This window comes from Euprymna scolopes, chromosome 34, assembly GCF_053919585.1.
Source record: "Euprymna scolopes isolate OS-2025 chromosome 34, ASM5391958v1, whole genome shotgun sequence".
Taxonomy (NCBI): domain Eukaryota; kingdom Metazoa; phylum Mollusca; class Cephalopoda; order Sepiida; family Sepiolidae; genus Euprymna; species Euprymna scolopes.
The window spans coordinates 79,204,604-79,229,648 of record NC_136515.1 but is presented as its reverse complement, the minus strand read 5'-3'; the positions used below and the strand labels follow the sequence as shown (position 1 = coordinate 79,229,648).

The following is a 25,045-nucleotide window of genomic DNA, read 5'->3' as shown; positions in this document are numbered from 1 at the left end:
TCTTCAGTCCAAAACGGATACGTACAATATAACCTTTTTTTTTTTTTTTTTCGATATTTTCATTTTTTAATTTCTTGACTAAACTGTACAAGCGCCACGAAAACAATTTTCTCTACAAAACAATAAAACTAAACATCATGAATAAATATTTTACAATCCAAAGAATTTCAAGCATAAATTTTTTTTTTTCTCAAAATTACAGGATTCGACATTAAATTATCTGAAAAAGGGTTGATCTGCCATAAAACAACAAAACCAAACACCATGAATAAATATTTGGAGATATGCATATATATATATATATATATATATATATATATATATATAACTTGAAGTATAAAAATCTTTAAATTGAGTTATCTCCCCGTGGCGTGTTAAAAAAAATTCCAAGATGTCTACCTTCAACGTGCTGTCATAAAAACGTTTTTCCACTGTATAAAAAAAAAACAAAAAAAAAAAACTACTCGATCAAATTAAGTAAAAATTTGTTTTTTGAGATCTTCAGTTCAAAACAAATACGTACGATATAACCTTTTTGTAATATTTTCATTTTTTAATGCGTTGATTAAACTGTACAAGTTCCAAAAAGGCAATGTACAGAATATTTACACCATTTTTACTATATGATAATGCTATATATCTGCAATATCTCCAAATGTTCATTTACTTTTTTTTTAATTTTCTTCCTTTGGAGATTGTAATGCTGGGTATGGGGCAGCTAAACCAGCTGTCAACATTGCCATTATGTATATGCGCGCATGTGATGTCCCTTCTGTCTTTTCTCTTGTCCTTCAATATGTGCTACTTCTCATTGTAATCACTGTTTCATCCAATGTTTGCTGCATGATTCGTGCCATCTTCCTCCTTTTTTTTCTCTTGGCTCTCGATTATCTCATCTGTTTAACTAGACAAATTTGTTGAGTCTGTGATTTATGTTGGTAACGACAATACAACAACATGGAGTTCAATGATTTCATGCAAAGAGACGGACTTCCTTAATCATTCCCGGACAACTCCAAGTATTTCTGCTAGTTTATAATATAATTTTTTTCTTTCATTTTTCGTTTTTCGTTGGTCAGGGTGAAAGCATGGACTGTCGGTTGTACCTTCCTGAAAATGTGACGAGTCGTCATGTGTTAATTGCATTGGCAGAGAACGTGAAAATTTGTGACCGAGATGGGAAGACAATGGATCGGCCGTTTAATTCTCACAAAGAAAAATGGAGAAAATTGACGCAGAAGAGGTAAAAAGAAAAAAAAAACTGTTTTCCCTTTTCATATTTTTGGCAGCTTCCAAGTTTATCTTGTGATATAAATATATATATATATATATATATATATATATATATATATATATATATATATATATATAGCCGTACTTGTGATGCTTTGGGTCATTACTAGTGTTGGGATGATTAATTGGAATCTGAAAAATCGGAACTTTTTTGAGGTATTGGTATCGGAATTGGAAAAAAATTTTGTTTCAATGTTATAGGTTCGAGCATGTCCGCCTCCTACCACTTTTTTAAATAACTACTGTTGTTTTGATTCCCCTCTCCTCTACTACCACTTTTTTTTTCAGGGTTCCTTACTACATCACTTACACACACCCGGACACCTCCGCTACTGTTGTTTTAACCCCCCGCTCCCTTCCCTCCGCCCGGTTGTCCTTGCTAGACCACCTAAACACCCGGGTAACATTGGGCACCCCCACTAGTATACTATAATACAATAGTCTTAAATAGAATCGTTTTCACTTCAGGTAAACAAATGCATAATCGCCATCATTAATAGATTTATTTTTTTTATGTTAATAATTATAATTCATATAAGAATGGCTAACTCAAATTCAACTTCTAAGCGACATCCCATGGTGTTATATAAATCTGATAAAAACGCACTTAGCACTATTCGTATGGTGCGTATTCAGTTAGTTTTATTTATTTATCTTCTTGAATGTTGGCAATTTTCCTCCTTTCATTTCTGCATAATTTGACAATTTCAAATCTAATCCTCGCTTCATTTGTTTTTTTGTTGTTGTTGTTTTTTTGTAAGTCAGATATTTGATTCTCTTATATTTGATTCGCTTTCAAAACAAATGTTTATTTATTGGTTTTCTTAAGCTCTTCACTCAAGAAAATCATATCTTTTTTGAAAGAATCGTTTTTGGAATTGGAAAAAAATTGTGCCAATTTTTTTCCAATTCCAAAAACGATTCTTTTAATTATCTTTTTCTTCTTTTTTTAATCTTTGTTTAAGAATTAATTTTTCCATTTCTGGTACTAATGATAAAATAATTATGCATTTTTTAACTACCAGTAAAACTAAAATCTATAGCTCCCCCTCCCCTCTCCCTCTATCTACAAGTGTACTTTTACATTTCTGAAAAATACATGCATGTATTACACCGGTATTTACAGTACCCCCCCCCCCCAAAAAAAAAGCACAAATTTATAGCTTGGTATTGAAATATTTTAAAAGAATCAGAATCGGTAATTGTATCGGAATCAGGAAAAATATTGGAATCATCTCACGCAACACTAGACACTACTTGTTTTTTGGAACCGAATAAACGTTTTAAAGTAAAAAAAAAACACTAAAAATTTATTGAGCTAGGGAGGAAAGTAACTTATCGTTCTCACGCAACACTAGACACTACTTGTTTTTTGGAACCGAATAAACGTTTTAAAGTAAAAAAAAAAAAACACTAAAAATTTATTGAGCTAGGGAGGAAAGTAACTTATCGTACCTTTGATACCAGTTACTTATCTCTATATAAATAAAATGAACTCATTTTTTCCCCGTCTGATTTTGACATTAATAGGATTAAAAATCAAGATATTTCATGCAAATATAATATGCACAAACGGCAGAACAATATCTGAGGTGTGTTATTATTTCTCAAATTCCTCGATAATCTTAGATTTCTATACTTTTTCTGCTGAGAAGTCACGGCCAAAATCAGTTAAGATCAATGGAAGTGGTAAAATATTTTCTCTCTAATAAATTCCTCCTCCCCCTGCCACCACTTAACACCGTTTGGGGATCGTTCACAAGGAACAGTTGAGAAGAGAACACCGGTTTGGCTTCGTAGTTCTTTCATGTGAAGTTATTTAAAATCACTAAACTAAGCTGCAGTGCTCTGTGGCGTAGTGGTTAGCGTGCTGGACAATTCACATTATATTTTCACGTTCGCGCCGACCTACCGTAGTCGTTTTTTTTTTTTTTTTTTTCCCTAAACAACTGGAATGGACTTTTCTTGGTGGCCGAACTGTTAACGTTGCAGATGTTTTTTTTTTTTTTTTTTTCACACTTTATTTTCCTACTTTTACTCATGACTCCGGGTTTGATCCTTCCTACTTACCTACCATAACATTTTTTAACCCCCCCCCCCCCCCCCGTCCCGGAAACAAACACTCGGGCAATGCCGGGTACCCCCGCTAGTTTAAAAATAAAACTGCTTGATCAATTTACATGATTTTTGATGTAAAATATTTTCTTTCTGACATGGGTACGGATGTTACATACCGGGTCTATAAAATTTGTATGGTGTGTGTATATAACTATGAACTGGCCATTGGTCAACTGTCTTTGTGTGTGCACGTGTGTATACAGCCTTTTCTCTTCCCTGCAACCTCTTTCTCACAGAAGAGACATTGTGAGTCTGTCTCTGCTTTATCATTATTTTCATGGCAAGTGCTCGTCTGAGCTCCAATCTATGGACCCCCTCCCCCTGCCAGACTTTCACAAGAAACACTCGTCTAGCTGAAAACACTGCCTAAACCTAAACATAGATTCCATGAACAAAGCTTCTTTCTTAGAACTGCACACCTGTGGAACTCTGTTCCGTTTGCCTGCTTTCCAGTTGACTACGATATGGTCGTTTTTAAGTTCAACGTGAACAAGTTCTTGATAAGCCATCCTCTTAAATAATGCAATGTACCAAATTTCCACTACTAGTGATTACTAAGATGTCCCATTGACTACTGTGCATTCTTTAACCCTTATCCTCCAGTAGCCTCTGAGACTTTATGAGTGGTGACCTCTATGTAAAAAAAAAAAAAACAAGAAAAAACCTTTTCTCCTTTCTTTGGTCAGTGCCTCTCACGGCGGTTGCCTACAATCTGGAAATCAAATCACGCATGTTCCTAAAACATGACTTGTTTATTATTATTTGTAAACAACCTTTATTAAGGATTTTCCTCATTTCTGGGAGGGCCTCTGCATCGCTGAAATGATTCAGATCTCTTTATTCTTTTCTGTTTCCTCATCTTGACTGCAAGACTCTTGTTCTGACTCTGATTCTAGTCTGACTAAAAACTTGTGTGTGTCTCTTCCTTATATATTGAAGTGTGGTGTGGTGGTGACAAATCCTGTCAACACAACTTGCACTCAACAGGCACCGACCTTCCTCGTAACCCCTGCTAGCACACAGGTGCAATGCATCCGTTAACGGAAGTCAACAAGTTTGGAACCTGTCAGTCTTAACTTTTCGACCTCTCTGCACTTAACTTGAACACATGCAAGTTGGTTTAAGCTTGTACTGTGTTAACCACGTTATTGATACAACACATACATCATACATATTTTTTTTTTTTTTTTTTTAATATCGGGTGAATTCTGGATAGGCAACAAAACTTATTATTTTACCATTTTAACTCTGTTTTTTAATCAAGATATATTTTTTTTTCAGTGCTGGTTGGATCGATTGCTGGACGACACCAATCGCGGCATTGAGCATCACGTATAATTACCACCCGATGCCACTTTTACATGTGTGTAGTGACCCCGTGGCTGGGTTGGAGGATAACATAAATTCTGGTCTCGAGCTGGAGGAAGCTCTTCTCATTCCATTGCGACCCATAAGACATGAATTGCTTTACTCGAAGCCTCCTGATGATTTTGACGTCACCTCGATGGAACCAGATCTCATCGGTGTCGAGCTGGAGGTTGGACCGTCAGTTCTATGTCTGTTTGGATCGCTACTTCTCACCATGTGGAATATAAAGGTCAGTAATTCTAAGAAAACTGTTCAAAACATCCGCCTTTGTTTTCTAAGAAATGTTATGGATAGAGAGAAAGAAATGGATATTTTTAAATGTTTAGAAAATGGGGAAGAGATTCAGTAGTTCACGCATTATGAATTAAGTTGGCTTTTTACAAGAGCCTCGCTATTCAGAGAAAACGGATTGAGCCTCCTCTTGATCTGCCAAACCAGCAAAACATCTGATTGAACTTGCAGATATTTGCATATTTGTTTTGAAGAAGGACATTTTATTAATTATTATTTGGCTTCTTCAGACTATTGTTCTCATCTTGAGTTTTATTCTCACTTTGTTTTGATTGATGTAACCTCCAACCTTCTTCAAGTGTATCTTGCCGAACTTGTTTTTTTATTTAAAACAATTCAAAAAAGAATGCCTGACGCGTATACATACTTGTTGAAGTCGTTAAAAAAAAACAAGAACAATTTTTTTCAACCCTCCCTTGTTATAAACGTTTATTTCTGTACAAAATAATTGATTGTTTTTTTTTCTAATTCTCACATATTATTTGAGCGAGACATCGCTTGCTTTTTCAGATGATACTGGTTTCGACCCAGTCCGATGATGCTTAGTAAACTTATTTTGCAGACATACAAACACACACACTCACACACATTTTGCCTTTTATATATATATATATATATATAGACCTCCCCACTTCCCAATTTTTTTTGGCCACCACCACCTCCCACCCCCACCAGTCTATATCTATCTATCTATCTATCTATATATATATATATATATATAGACTGGTGGGGATGGGGGGGGGGTAGCCGGCGTTGCATGGACGTTAAAAAAAAAAATTGGGAAGTGGGGAGGTTGCCCGGTGGTAAAATCAGCTTTTAATTAAAAAAAAAAAAATTGCGACAACGGGGGTGGGAGAGCGTCGTTTGGGTGCCATCAGCCAGAAGCGAAACCAAAAGCAAAATTTTGTAAGGGCGCAAAAAAAAATAGCATGGGTACCTGGCATTGCCCGGGTGTAGATAGGTTTTATATGGTTAGGGTAATTAGCAACGGAACCCTTAAGAAAATTTAAAAAAAATTAACCAAACCCCTTAAAAAAAAGAAAAAAAAAACAATTGAAAATAGCAGTGAATACCCATGCGAGTGTAAAGTGTAAAAAAAATTAATAAAGTAAAAAAAAAAAATGAAAAAGAAGTAGTAGGCAGTCAGACAGGCTCGAACCTGGAACATGAAGGAGGAAAAGAAAATGAAAAAAACCCAACCGTTTAGCCCCCATGCCCACCGTTACAAATGACATCGGCCGGTTTCAAAATGAGGCTAGTCATTGTAAGGCATATGATGATTTTGCCAAAATGTTGACAAAAAAAAAGTGACCCTTCCTTGTAGAAAACAGCCCAGTTAACGTTGAAAGAATAAATGTTTTGGGCCAATTTTTGGATATTTATCGTCTGAGAGTCTAAGCTTTAAAACGATACCAATTTTGTCAGTGTTGGTCGCATGTGTCAAAAGTTTTTAGCAGACATACACACAAACGAAAAGACATATGCCCTGTATATAATAGACTTGCCTGTGTGCCCGGCATTGACCGGGTGTGTCGAGGTGTGTGTAAGGGGGTTGGTTTAACAAAAAAAAAAAATTAATTAAAATAACTCAAAATAGCAGCGAGTACCCAAAAAAATGCGAGCACGAAAAAAAAAAATAGGCTTGCAAATGGTCTTATCGATGCACCCACTGCGATTGTGATGTCATGCAATGAATATGAATTAATGAAAGTCTAATTTGATGTTTTTATTAATGAAAGTCTAATTTGATGTTTTTATTAATGAAAGTCTAATTTGATGTTTTTATTAATGAAAATCTAAGAAATTAAAAAAATTTTATTTGTATTTTTTTTAGGAAAATTATTTTGGAGAAGACCAGCATTTCACTGACTTTTATGGCACTCCAAAAAACGAGCAAGAAAGTGATGCGAATTTTCCAAATTTGTCGACAAGTGAAGAAAAACCAGGCTCTTTTGATCCGAGAAAGCATCGCCCATTGTCTGTGACAGTGTCGTTAACTTTGCATGACATGCAAATACACCTTGTTAAGGTAATTTATATCATTTTAATGCAATCACTTTTTTGTGTTTTAGTAAGAATTCCATGTTTTAGTAAGAATTCCCTATTTTAGTAAGAATTCCATGTTTTAGTAAGAATTTCATATTTTAGTAAGAATTTCATATTTTAGTAAGAATTCCATATTTTAGTAAGAATTCCATGTTTTAGTAAGAATTCCATGTTTTAGTAAGAATTCCATATTTTAGTAAGAATTCCATATTTTAGTAAGAATTCCATATTTTAGTAAGAATTCCATGTTTTAGTAAGAATTTCATGTTTTAGTAAGAATTTCATGTTTTAGTAAGAATTTCATGTTTTAGTAAGAATTTCATATTTTAGTAAGAATTTCATAGTTTAGTAAGAATTCCATGTTTTCGTAAGAATTCCATATTTTCGTAAGAATTCCATATTTTCATAAGAATTCCATGTTTTAGTAAGAATTCCATGTTTTAGTAGGAATCAGTTTAGTTCTACCAAATCACTAGTTTTATGTTTTAGATTTTTTGAGATCAGGATTTGTATTATTTGAACTGCTGTTCTCATCTTGTGTGTTATCCCCCATGTTAAAAACGAGAATAAAGAAAAATTTGTATAATGTAAGTAGTTATGACAAAACAAAAAAAATAACATATTCCAAAAATCACATTGGCTGAAAAGTTGTGAAAATAACACTCAAGATGAGAACAGTAGTCCGAAAACTCCAAATGATACAAATAAATGTTTATTTAAAAAAAAAAATTCTGCCTTGATATTGTCTTCTTAACTTGCAAATTTTAATTCATATTTAAAATACGTTTTTACTGTGTCAAAAAAAAAAAAAAAAAAAAAAATAAATGCAAGAGTACTCTTGACTTTGAATGATCGCCGACACGTACCCAAAATTATATGCTCATATGGACTTGACCAGTAACACCACTATGCACGCAAATGATAACCCTGACACAGACTTTACCAGTAACACCAACATGGGCCACCAGCAACCTACAAAGCCACTCGTGACATCTTTATATCACTGCTGGGCGAATGCATTCTTGTATCTCAAGGGATGTCCAGTGAGAGCACACACACAGTTCTCGAGTGCTCCCATGCATGTCTCTTACAGTTACTATTTATCACTAGCCTCAGTAGCACGTCATCTTAATTGTTTTTAGTTTTTGAGTTGAAAACTACTGCAATAAAATCCCAAACAAAAAAAAAAAAAAAACGACGATCCCCAAAAATCTAATTATGGAAGGGGGCGGGGTGGTGGCAAGCATGTTATTAACGTCCGCTAATTTTCAAATTTTCTTTTTTTTTTTCTTTTTCAGAATTGCAATGCAAATGATGTTCCTTGCCCTTCTCTTTATCTTGAGCGGTTGGGATTTGAAATGGATAAAACTTATCAAGAAACAAAGCTTCAATTACTCATCTCCCCATCAGTACTCCTTGCAAGAGATTCAGTAGAGGTACTTTCATTTACTCTATTCTCAAACCCTTTCAATGCAAACGAAAACAATGTACAGGTCACCGATTGATAAGCAAAAATAGCTATTAAATTAAAACAGAGTCTAAATAACCCATTAAGATGTTAAAAGAACTAATCTGATTACATTTTGTCTATTGTTTATTTAAATTTGTTATATGATAAAGGGGCACAATAGCATGGAAAAAACCAATAAGTTGGTACTAAGAAAGAGAGGTTTATAGCAAGACAGACATTAGTAAAATATTACTAATTTCTAGAAACAAGATACCTGTCAATCCATGCTTATGCTATATACGGTAAATCCATATAGGCAAAAATGGGAGTAGAAGAAATATTGTTATAACAGGACCGCAATATTATGCTATTCTTGTTGAAGAGCCTATTTTCATACTTGTTTTCAACTTATTTTTTTTATTAATGATACATCACTTATCAAGACTAAAAGTCACTCAAGGATAAGCGTTAATAGCATAGTTTGTTAATCAAATATTGAAGAATATTATGAGAGGATTGAAAATGATGAATGAATTAAAAAAACAATTTGATTACATATGAGAACAATTTAGGACAAGTATTTGTAGATATTGTATTTTTTTTTAATTTTACACAAACATTAGTCATGGTGAAAGTAAATTTCTTTTAGTTTTTTAATTGGTATTATTTGGATTACTGTTATATAGGCAGATCTGTATAATTTATTGGTTGCAGTTTTATCAAATGTATGTCAAATTATATACACACTCTTATTCTTTTGCTGTGGTTTTTGTAATCAAAACAGACAAACTTGTTGCATGAAAAGTGCAAGTTTATTTACATTTATCTACTGATGGGATATAAGTAAGATGGAGCAACGAAATAATATGACTTGGATTCTAACTTTGTTTTTTTTTTTTTTGCAAAACTCAGTTTTTTCTAATAGTCTTCAAAAATTAATTTTCTACCTTATTATACCACTATCAGCCGGTCACTGAGGTGTGACCGACAGACGTGTTATAGTAAATGTCTTAAAGCGGTCTCATGAAGATATGAAGATGGGCCAGTCATTAGGGTCTGTGTAGCAAGAAGAAAATCATACCTGAGATGTTGGATCTGGGTGTGGCTCCTTTCTTTTCTCAAGATAATCTCTTCACCCTGGTGGCATTCTGGTGGGAATCTTCATCTCTTTGTCCTCAGGGCCGCCTTTCGACTTCAGACATTTATGAAGGCATTCATGGCAGACACAAGAAAAATGACACGCGACACAATTGTAATATACATAAGGTATAACTAACTATTTTATTTTACAAAATATATATTACAATGCATATTACAATTAATTTTTACAATTAAAACTGGATAATAGGCTTTTCGAAGCTAACTAACCTACCCTAACTAGTGTTGAGGGAGGGGGTGCCCCCCTCATTTACGGAGAGACAAAATATGCGTCCTCACATCATGGTGGTCGTTCAGGAAAGAGACAGAAAGATAGCAAGGGAATTATGGGAAGGGATTTCTTTGTATCTCTACGCTCATGGACAATTTACCACCCGTCCATGCTGCAGAGTGTGTTAGAAACAGTGGCACAAGGAAATAGTGCCACATTATTGTTTTTCATAATTTTTGGATATGTTCATTAGTGTGACTTGTCAATTCAGTAGATACCATTGATTTCATTTGGAATTCAATATTTCAATTTTCGAATTTCGCTATAATAACTAAGAAGAACCCTATCTTTTTATGTAGACTTTAAAAGAAAGAATTATCTTCCTTAATAGTTTATAAAGTCCAGGATTAGCATTTAGAGTAAAAATCTGTTTATTGTGGAGCACCGTGTAATTTACAAGAGAAAATTATTTCCCTTGCTTGATTGTTTATAAAGTCAGAGTACCACTTCTAGATTGAAAATTGATCAATATCACGATGGAGCACTTGTTAGTCTTAAATTATTTGTATTAGAAATACACTATACACTGATTTTCATTAGATCACTGAACTCTGAGGACAGCAAAACTTCCCTGTGGGGGAAAAAAAATACAACTCTGAAAATATGTTTTGCAAGCAGTTCAGTGTTTTGCCCCTCATATGGGAAAGATTTTGAGACAAGTATGCAATTTGTGTTTTTTGATCTCCTGACAAACGAGGGATTGGACCTAGTAATTCACTCCCATTTGTCCGTCCGCATTTTTCTCAATAACCACGCCATTTGATTATTTTTTTTTTTTAATTTTCCACATACATTAGTCTTTGTGAAAGTAAATTTTTGGCAAAATGGATTTTCCGGGAGAACTCTGGTTTACCCCCTAGCTGGCAAAATTACTCCCAAATCGTTCATCAGTTCATTTATTTACACTTTTGTCAATAACCACACATTATTTTTTTTAATTTTGCACAAACATTAGTCATGGTGAAAGTAAATTTTTAACTTGTGGAAAGGGGCCCTGCATGCTCAGTTTTTTTTTTTTTTTTTTTTTTTTTAGATTTATTTATTAAGAATTTGTAAATTTTAGGCTTGCATTCGATGGGAAAATTGGAAAGTTCTTGTCCGGAGTTCCCCCATGTTAAAAAATGAGAATAAAGAAAAATTTGTATAATGTAAGTAGTTATGCCAAAACAAAAAATAACGTATTCCAAAAATCACATAAATTATTCAAGTAGTGTTATTTTTAACTAAGAAAATCAAATTTTATGAGTAACCGAAGAGCATCTGTCTTGTCCACAATTTTGAATATCTAAAAAATATAAAAAAGGAACGAACTGACTAATGCTTGTAAGATTTATGTTGTAATGCCTATGAATTCCCATTAATTGCTTAAAAATGATTTCCTTTATAAAAATAAAACTACCTGGTCACTTTTTGTAACTTTTGGAATATGATGTTTTTTGTTTTTGTCAGGAGTACATACATCATACAGATTTCGGTTTATTTTTTCTTTTTAATATAAAGGGAATTCTGTACAAGAACCAGTTGGAGAAGGCAGACAAACAATTTTTGTCTTTTATATATAGATTTTGATTAATTTCTTTTCTGTATGTTTTTTTTTTTCTTTTTCAGAGAGATTCTGACCATGCTTCCCTCTATGAGGGACATTTAGCCCTGTCGGGATTACAATTTAGAGGTCATGCTATGTTTTCAGGAGAGGGCATGCCTCTCGACCGGGAAACGCTGGAATATGCATGGCTTGTCGAAGCTATTGTTGGCAACCTAACTGGACGACTTACTTCACCGCAGGTAAAAAAAAAATATATGATTTACTGTTATCACCAAAAATATGTAAAATATGCATACCCTATTAATTTAATTTTTATACAAAACATTAATTTTCTTTAGAATTAAACATACTTATCTGAGTTTTTGAATCCTGCATTGATATACCGTATCGACAAGTCATAGAGTCATTCAGTAAGAAGGGAGAATTTTATACATTCTTTATTTTATGAAATTGAACTTTGTATTCATGCATCTAAAATCAAAATCCTATTTTCCTCTGGTGCTACCTGATCAGGCTGTCTGAAGATATTGGCTTCCTGAGACAAAATGCATGTAACATTGATGCTTTTTGTTTATCTGCTTCCTTTTGCAAAAACAAAAACAACAACCCACCTTTTCCCCCTTCCCATTTCCCTTTTTTCTCTCTATCTCCCCCACTTCCTGACTGGTTTCCTAACTTAAAATGTACCAAACATTAGTACTGTAACCCTTTTCCCTCTCCCATTGCAAAACTCATTCATGTTCTGCAGGACAGGGAACAAAAATGATAAAATCCACTACAAAACAACCAAACCAAACACTACAAACTAGTGATTAAAAATACAAAGAGATTGGAGAATAAAAACTTCTACAAAATAACTGGATGCAACATGAATACTATTTTCAAAATAACTGGATTCAGCATTAAATAACCCGAAAAGGGTTGATATGCCGTAAAACAAAACAACCAAACCAAACCTATTTTCATTATATCTAACAACTTATACTCTAATATACATGGTATATGCCAAGCCAAACAAATTATAGAGAATGTATATGTTATCTGTATATCTATAAAAGTGAGAATGTGTGTGTATGAGGGAGGACAACTCTCAACCTATATATATTCAACAAATTTTTAATCTGCAGACTTGAAATTTGGTATTTAGGGTGTTCAGACATGTGGAAAATGGTTTTCATTTGGAATAAAGTGGTGTTCACGGGTAAAAATTGAAAGATTGGTACTGAGGTGGAGTCATCGGATTTTTATCTGTTTGTTAACTGTTTCATAACTGTATGCATGAATCATTCACATTACAGCTTCCTTATGTTAAGAATAAGTAGGTTTGGAAACACTTTTTAAAGATCGTAGCAAGCTGGCTTAATGGTTATCGTACTTGACTTACTGTCATTGGTTTCGATCTCATCTCAAGTATTGTTTTTTTTACTTACAAGAAGTGAACTGTTTTTTAGCTTAGATAAATACTTTTGCAGTTTTAACAAAAGTGCTACAATAATATCTGAGCGTCTTCATTCATGCTGAACATCCGCAGAATACCAACATCAATATATATTACATATGAATGAGTTCCTGATGTGGAATTTCTGCAGGTCCCCCTAGTATGATAAATGATTTAAAACATTTTTCTGAAATTTTCATTGTTAAAACAACTTATTCATAGAAGAAAATTTAGTGATTTTTTTTTCTTTTTCCTTTCCATTTTGTTGGTGGTATTTACCTAAAGGGGTCAACCTCTTGTGGAAACAGAAAAAGTATACGTTAGTTATAATGGACGGTTGCAATAAAGTCTGAATCAATGTAGGTTTCGTAGTTGGAGCGAATTTTGAGTAGAAAAGTTGTTCACATTTTCTATGAAAAACATTATTCATATCTTCTATGAAAAACATTGTTCACATCTTCTATGAAAAAAGTTGTTCACATCTTCTATGAAAAAAGTTGTTCACATCTTCTATGAAAAAAGTTGTTCACATCTTCTATGAAAAAAGTTGTTCACATCTTCTATGAAAAAAGTTGTTCACATCTTCTATGAAAAAAGTTGTTCACATCTTCTATGAAAAAAGTTGTTCACATCTTCTATGAAAAAAGTTGTTCACATCTTCTATGAAAAAAGTTGTTCACATTTTCTATGAAAAAAGTTGTTCACATCTTCTATGAAAAAAGTTGTTCACATCTTCTATGAAAAAAGTTGTTCACATCTTCTATGAAAAAAGTTGTTCACATCTTCTATGAAAAAAGTTGTTCACATTTTCTATGAAAAAAATATTTAATAACAAAAAATCTCAAAAACCAAAAATAATTTTGAAATAAAACTTTATTTGATTTTCTAATCATCCAGAAAGTTCTTAATTTTTAAATGGCATTTTCATCGCTAAATAAGCAGACTAAATGGATGTATTTTAAGAATAACAAAAATGTGAGTAAATTTTACTGTACATATTAATAAATAACGGAAAGAAGACTTCTCTCTGTAACAGAAAAACTCTTCCTATCTATACTCTTCATATTAATAAGAAATATTGATAAAAAATAAATATAAATAGATTAAAAATATATTTATGTAAGAACATGGCCTAATTCTCCAAATATATAATTGGTGATATAGAATTAAATATTGAGTTGATATTAGGGCTATGAATTCAGAAAGTGTGTAACTTCAAGGGATGCCAAAGATTTGGACTACAAGAGGTGCCAAATATTCTGATTCCTATAATTATCAAGAAATTCTAACTCTAGCTTCTAGAGTTTCTTAAACCTCTAACTCCACAATTCTGGTTAGTATATGTTAGTGTATAATGCAGAAAAATTCTACAAACAGATTGACTTCATTTTATGTATTAGATATAGAAATTCTGTTTGAGTTTGCAATAGCATTTTTAGATGCATCCATGCATTTCTATAAGAGTCTGTCTTATGATCGAACACGTTTAAGTTTGAAATAGCATTTCGTCATTGAATGAATTCCTCTTCAGAATATGGGTTTTTGTTTTCTCTATTTCGTAGGTGCAAAATCTGGTGGAATTCCTTGAGACTTTTATTATGCTTCTCGAAGATTCTGAAAATGTTTTGCAATCACCGATTCCATACCACATGTGTCAGCATGGTCTACCGCAGCCGCAATGTCGAATGTTTCCCCAGTATCCTTTTTGCTGTCCTTCACCCGAAGATATCAAGTACCGAATGACACGGGCATCCATCGATTCAATTAATTTGCATTTAGTCGAGTATGGTTCATCATTAAATTTACAGGTAAGACTTTCTGTTACTACTGCCCCATTGTTTATTAAACAACAGGTATTACATAGATCGAGGTAGGGAGAGACGTCATCACATTTTGACTTATCAAACCTTTTAACCCTACCAGACAGGTTTCTTCCTTAGTGTCTCATTGAAGGAATCCAAGTATTCCCACATGTGCTTTTAAGGCTCTGATTACATAGCCATTGTATCTCTACATGCAACGCATGTCCTCAACTTTTGTTGGTTATGTTTCACTTCCACACATACTCACATTATGCATATACACACTGACAATAAACAAATATACACACATATACCACTGTAAATCTCGTTGCGTTCTCCTCCAAACTTTCTAAATATGAGAACTTTTCTCTACATTTGCAAAAGATAGGATTGCTTTTGTAGCCCCGTCTGGCAATAGAACCTTTCTATTGACCCATTCCCGTTCTTGGACATGTGGTGCTTCTGAACCAGGAGGGACACCTTTAGAATAGAAGAGGGGGATATCTGTATCAGAAGATGAAGGAGTCAATATCTGCAGTTTGGTCTCTTCCTGAGATAGTGTTAGAGGCTGAAAATGGCTGAGGAAGCTTTTTCTTGATTACAATTTTTGGGTTTTGCTGCTACCAAATCTGGCTGTCTGACCTAAATTGCACGAGTGCAACATTAAGGCTTCTAAATTATAGGATGATTACCCTTCAAATCCTTTCTGCAATTCAGCAATATTTGGTACAGATACACATTAGTCTATGCCTGACTTGTCCATCAAGTTTCAATCATGAATGACCAACAATCTAGGACATAAAAATATCTCACTAGGACATAAAAATATGTCACTAGGACATAAAAATATGTCACTAGGACATATGGCCGAGTGGTCCTAGACGTTGTATCAAAGTTTACAGTTACCCAAAGGTGCTGAATTCAATCCTGAACAAAGGCAGTAACATTCAAAACAGAGAATCGGCAACTATATTCCAGAGCCTAGCTGGAGTCCGAACACGTTACCCCCGTAATAATAATGAAGGGTTGGGTTCGAGATCCTAACAAACGGTTCCCCAGTTCGATACAAAACACCTGATGAAGGCCGGAGAGCAAAACGGCCGAAGCATCGTGACTAGAACAACCAAAATGAGGAAGTCAGTCCGACAATCTCAATAAATGAAAACACCTCATCTCAAAAATACAGACAATTACAACTGCCTACACCTTACCTAATCTCCATTCCCACATAAACAGCTCCCAGTATCCATAGAAGCATTATATTTGCATAAAATTATCCAAATATTTTCTTTTTCAGGTGTCTCCAATCAGATTTTCCACATGTAATCTCCACGGTATCACAACCCGAGCAGGTGTGACGGGTCTGGTTGAACAAATCAAGCTTACCCAAAACATATCTGCTGCTCCCATGAGACAAGCTGACGGTCAACCAGAGGTCTGGGTTGAATCTGGAGCAGTGTCTTTGGGACCTATCAATATTGAAGCAGCTATGGCGCTACCCAACTTGGAGTTTCACAGGATACAAGACGACTTTCTCAAATCTCATGATAAAAAAACTCATCGTCTTTGGTTTATGTGGACATCTGACATGGCCAATGTTACGCCGGCTGTCACGCGTAAATGCGGCTGTTTGGGCGGCTGCAAATTCTTCGGCAACAATAAAAATGGACTTGGATTCTTCCACCCAGGGAAATATGCTTCTGGGAATCTCAATGCTGCTGTTTCCCAAGTTTTTCCAGAGGATGCTGACCTTGGGTTCGGACAAAGTCTACTTTGTAAAGATAAGTTGATGTTCGAGGTAAACAACTCCAAAGGATCCGTATCACCTGAAATCTCCAAAGGCCTGATCTTTACACGGGGTTATATGAGTACTTATGGAAGCCCGGATACACCAATGACCAATGTAACCTTGATGGATAGCCTTCCGAAACAGTCCACAATTAACGAAGGCAGACAAAATGGAGAGGAGGAGGATAGTGATGGTGGTACTTCACATTCATCAAGCACAGTAACCTCTAACACACATGGGCCTGATACTACAACTTCTGGAACTGTCTATGGTAGCACAGACGGTCAAGATAAAACCATGAGTCTCGCTTCTGACGGGATTTCAACTGCTGATCCGACAAGTCTGAACAGCCTCCATGATGAGGCAGATTTTGGCAGTTGCAGCTCTGGTCCAGTGTACAGTAGTGACTATGCCCGTCACGGTTCGTTAGCCAGCTCAAACGGATCCATTTACAGTTACCCTTCTTCCCCTTCCTCTGGATTTGCTCGACTGCAGAGCGCAACCTTCAACAGTACTGCTAACAAAACTGGCTCCCCAACAAGAATCTATCCGTGGTCCAGTCCCGAAACGGGTCGTAGCCGATGCACGAGTGGCGAGTACTATACGATGACGTCTATAGAGAGTGAGCGTTATTTTACTGCAGACGACGATGGTATTCTGTCGGAGAATGAATTACAGCGTCAATTCTATAATAAGATTGTGAACCGTGAAGCTAAGATCTCCGACAACAGCACAAGCACAGTTACGGCAGAGGTCAAGGAAGATCGGAAGAAACGTGAGCGGAGCAAAAGTGTCGATAGGGGCAGCTCAAAGCGGAACAAGAATCGCACAAAAGCGAGTCTTAGTTCGACATCGTCCAGTTCGACTCTTTCATTCATGTCTGCCATTTCTTCCCCAGACGACGTCACCTCTAATATACTTCTCGACGATCTTTCCTTAGTCGATCTCCATGGTCAAATGAACCAACCAATCACAAAGTCTCCAATCCTGATGTCTTGTTATCTTAATCACCTGACCCAGATGCACTGCAGTGATTGGTCGACTCCATCTCCATTTTCAGCCACTCACAAAACATCTTCAAAAGGCATGAAACATGACAGTTCTTTCTTTTCTTATTCATCACTCACATACGCACCTTGTCGATCGTGCCCCACGCAATCGTGGATACCACATTTCAATAAAGTGAAACAGGGCTTCGCTGTTGGCATGATGAAGCCACGTGATGAAATAGACATTCCTCAGACACCCCTGCATGATGGGCCAAGTGATCCCTGGGAACCTCTCATTGAAGAGGAAGAAATTGGTAAGTTAAAACATTTTTTTTTTTTTTGTTTTACAGCCCAAACAAGGCATATTTTGCCACTTGGATATAAGGGGATGTTGTGTGGGATTTACAGCTGCACTATATAGAGAATTAAGCAGCGAGATGTCTGCTCATATTACGTTTAAACTTCTGCAGGTTAGTACAATCACAGAAACAGGCAACACGGAGGGAATTTCGAAGTCTGGCAATCTAAAAGGAGAACTATAAAGAAGGCTTTGCGGTATTGTAAGTGCCTCAACAATGAAGGGTTGAGATTTTACAAGGAGGTGCAAGTACTGTAAGTTCATTAGGGCACATTTCATTGCAATATCTGTAAAACAGGCACAGGGATGTGGTGATGAGACAGAGGATGGAGCTTGCTGGATGGTGTGGAATCTATTAGATTTGAGACTTTTTTTTTTTTTTTTTTTTTTTGGATCCTGTCTAAGAGGGGGAAACTTGTAGTAGATGCTCTAGCCCAGATGTGGCAGCAATATTCCATGCATTGGTGAATTGTGAATAATTTTCTAGCATGGCAGAGGGAGCCCACAGTTTTTGCAGCAGCTTTGGCAGTGTCCCCGATGTATTTGTACCAATTCATTCTTATTTTAATTAAAAATTTTATTTATTTTATAAGATTTTTATGATATGTTTCCAAGTTGTTTATAATATTTTTTTTCTTACTTGGGGGAGGGGGGTCACTGCTTATAAAGACTGGAGGTCACTTGAGGATAAGGGTTACTAAGTGTTAGGTAGACAGTGAAACACCACCGTGATGATCAGTAATGGTGGAACTTGGGTAGAGTTAAATTATATAAGAGGAGGGCTAAACAAGCAATTATTTAGATTATGCTTGAAAATGGCCATGTCATAGTAAGCTGAGAACCAGTGCCATGGTATTGTGTTTTACAGATGGACAGTTCTAAGAAAAAAAAATTGCTTATAGAGGTTTCATTTAGTTTTATGCACAGATAAGAGAAATTGTTGACAGTGATTGTAGCTAGATAAGTTTTGTTGTGAATGTTTTGCAGGTGGGGGAATAGGTTGAAGCTCAGTCAAGCAAGCACCTACCATAAAAATAATGATAGAGCAGAGACAGACTTGCAACATCTCTGTGAAAAAATAGTCATGCCTCTCGCCGTGATGCAGGGGTCTTTATCCACGAGGCTATCTCCCCACGTCCTCTACCCGGCTGGAAAAAACGTGTCGATGGCCAGCTAAGAACGTGGCTCGGGACTATCAAAACCGACGCTGAACTTATTTCGGGCCCGCTCATCTATGGCCTGTCTCGTTCGAGACGTGACTGCCTGTTGCTCACTCGGGATCTTGCCTCCGATCGTCGGGCTTGGGCCGCAGCGATACGAGATGTGCATCTTCATGAAGCCGACTCAACTCCTCCAGGGTGAATGTCGTTTCAAGTACAAGTAAGTAAAAGGTCCTTGCCCACTAGATTTTGAAGACGGTTTTGTATCCTATCAAGGTTGGAGCTCCTCTACAGGCCACTCGAGGATAAGGGTTAATGGGAAAATCGAGGATAAGGTAGTCAATGAGAAAATATCGTAGCAATCGTAAGTAGTGAAAATTTGGTAAATTGGATTACTTTTGGGGATGGCTCATCACGAACTGGTTCATGCTGGACTTGAAGATAACCATATTGTAGTCGGTTGGAAAGCAAGAAAACGGAACTGAGTTCTAAGAAATAAGCTTTGTTTATGGAATCTATGTTTAGGTTTAGGCACAGATAAAGAGTGTGGGAAATTATTGATAGTGGTTTCAGCTAGACGAGTGATGAAAGTCAGGCCAGGGGAGATCATAGATTGTACCTATTTACTATGCCTCCCCACGGGACAGAGTTAGACACCAGGGTCGTTTTTTAACGTGGAGAAAAGGTACAAAAATAAAAAAAATTGTCTCAGTCATGAAGGACTGATCCTCCACCGAAAGAGAACAAGAAATGGAAGTGCAGCATCTGAAGAACAGATACTACACTTTGATCTTGACCAACGTAGCTCAGACGAGCATTTGCTATGAAAATAACGATAACGCAGAGAAAGGCTCACAACATCTCTTCTCTGAGAAAGAGGTTTTAGGGAAGAAAAAAGGACATCCTCCACTAAATTACAAAGCCTATTTTGAACTCTGTCAAGACAGAATAAGGTCCTTCTAGCAGCTCCTGCCCAGATGCAGCAACAGTACTCAATCCTTGAACGTACTTGGCGCTTATACAGGTAGAAAATTGTATCAGCAGTGAGATATCTACTGGAGTGGTAAAACCATCCCACCATTTTTCTAGTAGCTTTGGCAACAGATTTGATGTATGTGTTCCATCTCAGACCCAGAAGCTTGTCAAAACATGGACTCTCCCCAAGACGAGAGGCATCTATTTCAATTGATGCCAGATGTGAATCAAAGCATTGATGATATAAAGATAGAAGCTTGGTTTGAGATGCATAAAAATAACCCAGCTACCTCTTTCCCCATTGAACAACGTGATTAAGATCAAAGGATCAGAAAGAAATTGGTCATTTACAGTTTTTGAAGTGTTGCCATAGATGGTAGTGTTGTCAGCATAAATGTCTACAAATGATCTTAGGATGTGATTTGGGAAATCGTTGATGTAGATCAGGAAGAGAGTTGGGCCCAGGATGGACTCTTGAGGGGTTCCAGCTTTAATACTGTGAGTTTCTGATTTCTGCCCATCAACTACTACTCTTATGAAAATATCAGAGAGAAATAATTTAATAATTTAAAAGACATTTCCAGCTATATCGTAGTTGGAGATTTTGTGGAGTAGACCTTTGTGCCATACCCTATCAAAGGCCTTTGATATTTCAAGAGCAATTGCCCTAGAAAAAAAAGCGTCCGTTGAGAGATTCGCTAATCCTATGAGACATAACTGTTAGCACATCTGTTTTAGAGCTAGCAGAATGGACACCATTTTGCATATCACTGAGGAGGTTATTTTTGCTGAGGTGGTTGACTACTTCTCTATTTAACACAGATTCCAGCAACTTACTCATGATGCACAGGAGAGTGATTGGTCTGTATTGAGAGGGAGATGAGCAAACACCTGAATTTTTACTGATCAAGTTTTCCAGGGTGTTGGGAAGCTATCCTTAGGACAATGCTTGAATAGCTTTATAAGTATGGGAGTTAGTTGTGGTTGAAGCTTTTTCAGCACTACATTAGGAATGCTTTTAGAATGCAGTCCTCTGCTTGTATAAGAGTCAAATATGTCCTAAGATATAGTACTCCTATCATAACTGAGGAGGTGCAACTCAAAGCAGTTTTTCTTGCTTTGATAGAGTACAAAACCAAAACAAGGGGTCACCATTTATCAAGGTCTGTGGGACACTTGAGGACAAGGATTAATGGTCACCAGCACAACAGTGTAATAATCGTCAGTGGTGGAAATTTTGGTACAATTGTGATTATTTAAGGGGGTAGATCAACAAGAACTTGTTTACATTGGATTTGAAGACGACCATGTTGTAGTCAGATGGAAAAAGAGTCAAATACATTCTAAGATGGAGTCCTACTGCTGTCACATCTTTCTTGCTTTCACAGAGTAGCGAAAATAATGCAAAAAGTGACTTACACAAGCGACAACGCCTCTGTCTGTCCTGTCGGGTGAGAGAATCATGAAAGGAAAGAGAACATAAAAACTTTCATCTCTAGATGGTTTATAAATATACATATGGCATGAATTTGCATATGAGGACAACGACTGCTATGAAAAAGCATGAAGGGAAAAGCACAGGGCAGTCTTCTTTTTGGACAACTGAGAGAGAGAGAGAGAGAGAGAGAGAGAGAGAGAGAGAGAGAGAGAGAGAGAGAACAGTCAGTGAAGATTACAGTTGAAGTCGGGTATTGGCAAGAAGGAGTTTGGACAAATATTTATTATTATTATTATTAATTTTAAATCTCAGTTTAAGATGGTACAAAACCAAATTTTTTTTTTATACAAGCGAGTCACCATTTATCAGGATCCTTGAGCCACTCAAGGATAAGAGCTAATAAGTGTCCAGTGGTCACTAGCACAACAGCATAGTAATCGTTAGTAGTGGAAATTTGGTATAATTTGATTATTTAAAGGAACAGCTCAACAAGAACTTGCTTACATTGGACTTGAAAACGACCATATTGTAGTCAACTAGAAAGCAGTTTGGCTCTTCCATAGGCGGGCAGTTGTAGGAAAGAAACTTTGTTCATGGAATCTGCATTTAGATTTAGTTACAGATAAGGAGTTGTCGACGAGAAGGAGATTCTTAGAGTGGATAGCGTGTTTTAAACTTTGTATAAGAAAGTAACTAAACAGATTATTTAACGTTCGTTAATGATTTTTCTCTCTTGTAAATTTCGATTTTACATGCCTGAAATGACCTTGACGTCGCATTAAATAAACTTGACGTCGGGCGCAATAATATGGCTGTTAGTGACACCATATTTTAATGTTAGTAAGCTTTCGTTTATAAAGTGAAGAACTGTATTCTGGAATATGAGAATTTTCAGATCTCAGCCAATCACAATAGACGGACTTTGGCGAGGGAGCCTTTATTATTTATGAAGCGGAAATGGGAAAGATTATATTAGGTCTATGTATCTATTAGCCAGTTAAGGTCAATGTAACTACAGAATTTGTAGAACAAGTAGAATTTGTCTCCAGTGACAACTAGTAGCAGTGGTAGTAATAAATATTTAGAGAGAAAAATAGGGACTCCTTTCTCTAGAGATGTTGTGATGGTGTTGCTCGTATGATGTAATGTAGCATTTTATTATCAGGAATGAATGTATGAAATGGTGTTCAAAAGCTACATAAGATAGTTACTATTAGCCTAGATGTATTGAATTAGTATGTGGAATCTGTTGTTGCAAACCTACGATACTTGGGTCCAGAGGGGTATTTCTGCAATCATTTTATTATACAGGAAATTAACTTTTATCCTCGGGTGACTTTTGGCCTTGGTTGGTGTTGACTCATTAGTATAAAAATGAAATAAAAACTAAACGTGTTTTTCTTTTTTGGAACAAAAATTGAAATTTATTCTGTGCATGTATGACTTTTCGTATAAAAGTCAGGAACTACATAAGATACGCTTTTCATTTTTTTTATTTGTTTAGCTGATTCTACAGATGCTGTGATATCTGAAAACTCATCCAAGACGACAGCAGTCATCAAGTTAAAAGGATCTGTTGACGTGTTGTTGACCCCTTTATTATTAGAATCCATGCAAAGGTCAGTATTTATGCAAAGACACTATCAATCCAGGTAAATTACAAAAAAAATACAAGGATATACCCAGAAAAAAAAAAGAAAAGGTTCTTCTTTATTATAATAACGGAATCACACAGTGGAAAAATTGAGTTTTCACTAAAAAACACTGATAAGCAATTATGTCCATGATAACTACTTAATTTTATGATAACTACTTAATTTTATGTCAATTTCAACTAAAAGCAAAGTTATCTACTTAATTGTCATGTCGCAATTAGTTAAATTATTACATAAAACGTGTACTTTGACAAATAGATGATTGTGTTACATCTACCATTAATTGTTACAAGACTAAGTTATTTCCCCTGACTTGATGCTGTTTAATTATGTAAAAACTTATTTCAAAAACTATTTCCATTAATAATTAATCTGATCATTTATCGATTTTCATTAATAATTTTATTGTTTTTTGTAATTTTTGGATATATTACTAAATTCGACATGACAATTAAGTAGATATTAGTTTTTCTTAAAATTCAATATTTGGGTTTTTTAAATGTTGCTATTATATTAAAGAAGTGCAAAAAACTACACCATTTTTTTTGCTGTCATTTTTTTTGCTGTCATTTTTTTTTGCTGTCATTTTTTGGCTATCATATTTTTGCTGTTAATTTCTTTTTGTTTTTACTGTCAGTTTTTTGTTTGGTCTATGCAAAAAAAAAATCTTTTTTGGTTTTAAATTTCATAAAATTTAATTTTATGAGATTTTAATTAAAAAAACATGCACTAGTATAACACTGTGACTATTCAATTCATTAACTTTCATCCTTATGTGGCTTTTAGCCTTGATAAGTAGTGACTCCTTAAAAGACAAAAGATACAATACTTTCATTAGTTGGCACACATGAAATGAAAGTCAGACAACACGCTGATTCTTTAATAACTTTTATTTTATGGTGAAATAAAACAAAAAAAGAAAAATTTATAAAATTCTGAGGATGGAGTTTATCTCCGAAATATTAATTTAAAAAAAAAAAATATTTGTTTATTTTCATAACATTGCACTGTAATTTGGATTATAAACTTGTTTTATACATATTTTATTTTAAAATTTAAACATTGCTTCTATCGCAGAAAACACAACTCTGACTTTACAAATCATTTTTCTCTTGTGTCCATTTTTTTTTCAGATATATCGAAGCAGTGACTCCTGTTCTATCTACCCTTCATCCATCTTCCATTATTGATCGTCTTCACCTGCGTTGCTTAGATCGACTGAAACAGAAGAATCGCTTGAAGAAGCTGAGTCCAGAGGAGGTGAATGAGACTGGCAACACTCGCAAGGAACCGATGGAGATGAAGACTTCAAGCATTCAGGCTTACTTCTCATTGTCGAAGGTGAGATTTGATCACTGTACAAAACATGCCGAGGAACTCTTTAGTTTTTTTATCTCCTCCTGTGAAACAATCGTGACATGGAGAGTCACTTGATCTTCTATTTTTGATGACTTGTCATAAAATATAGTCCAGTGCCATGAGGGTGAGGGATGTCATCCATTCTGTTAATAGCATTACACCCATGCTGTGTTTTAATAAGACCATTAGTAATAACAGTTGTTATAGTAGTAATAATTATAATAGTATACGTAGTAGTAGTAGTAGTATAAATCAGACTAGTAGTAGTAATAATTATAAAAGTATATATAGTAGTAGTAGTATAAATAAGACTAGTAGTAGTAATAATTATAATAGTATACGTAGTATTCATAATGGTAATAGTTATGATAACTAGACGCATCCCATTGAATTTCCACTGTTTCTTTCTTCATCTCTCTCGATAATTTACTGTTAATATTTCTGTTGAAACTATATATACAATAGGCATCTAGCGTATTCAATTGTTGGTCTGGTTAGCATTTCCGATGATCTGGGCAGGAGCTGCTATAAAGATTTTATC

At 35.2% G+C, this 25,045-nt stretch overlaps 1 protein-coding gene across 1 annotated transcript in view; it reads left to right on the top strand.

Moving 5' to 3' along the window:
* LOC145259303 (bridge-like lipid transfer protein family member 1) overlaps positions 1 to 25,045 on the top strand; it is a 454,810-nt gene that overhangs the window by 116,124 nt on the left and 313,641 nt on the right. Inside the window, 9 exon segments of the mRNA XM_080117188.1 lie at positions 1,080 to 1,243; positions 4,693 to 5,008; positions 6,905 to 7,099; positions 8,415 to 8,552; positions 11,604 to 11,780; positions 14,542 to 14,787; positions 16,079 to 17,873; positions 22,995 to 23,109; positions 24,279 to 24,486. Of these exon segments, the coding sequence (XP_079973314.1) occupies positions 1,080 to 1,243; positions 4,693 to 5,008; positions 6,905 to 7,099; positions 8,415 to 8,552; positions 11,604 to 11,780; positions 14,542 to 14,787; positions 16,079 to 17,873; positions 22,995 to 23,109; positions 24,279 to 24,486 (3,354 nt within the window).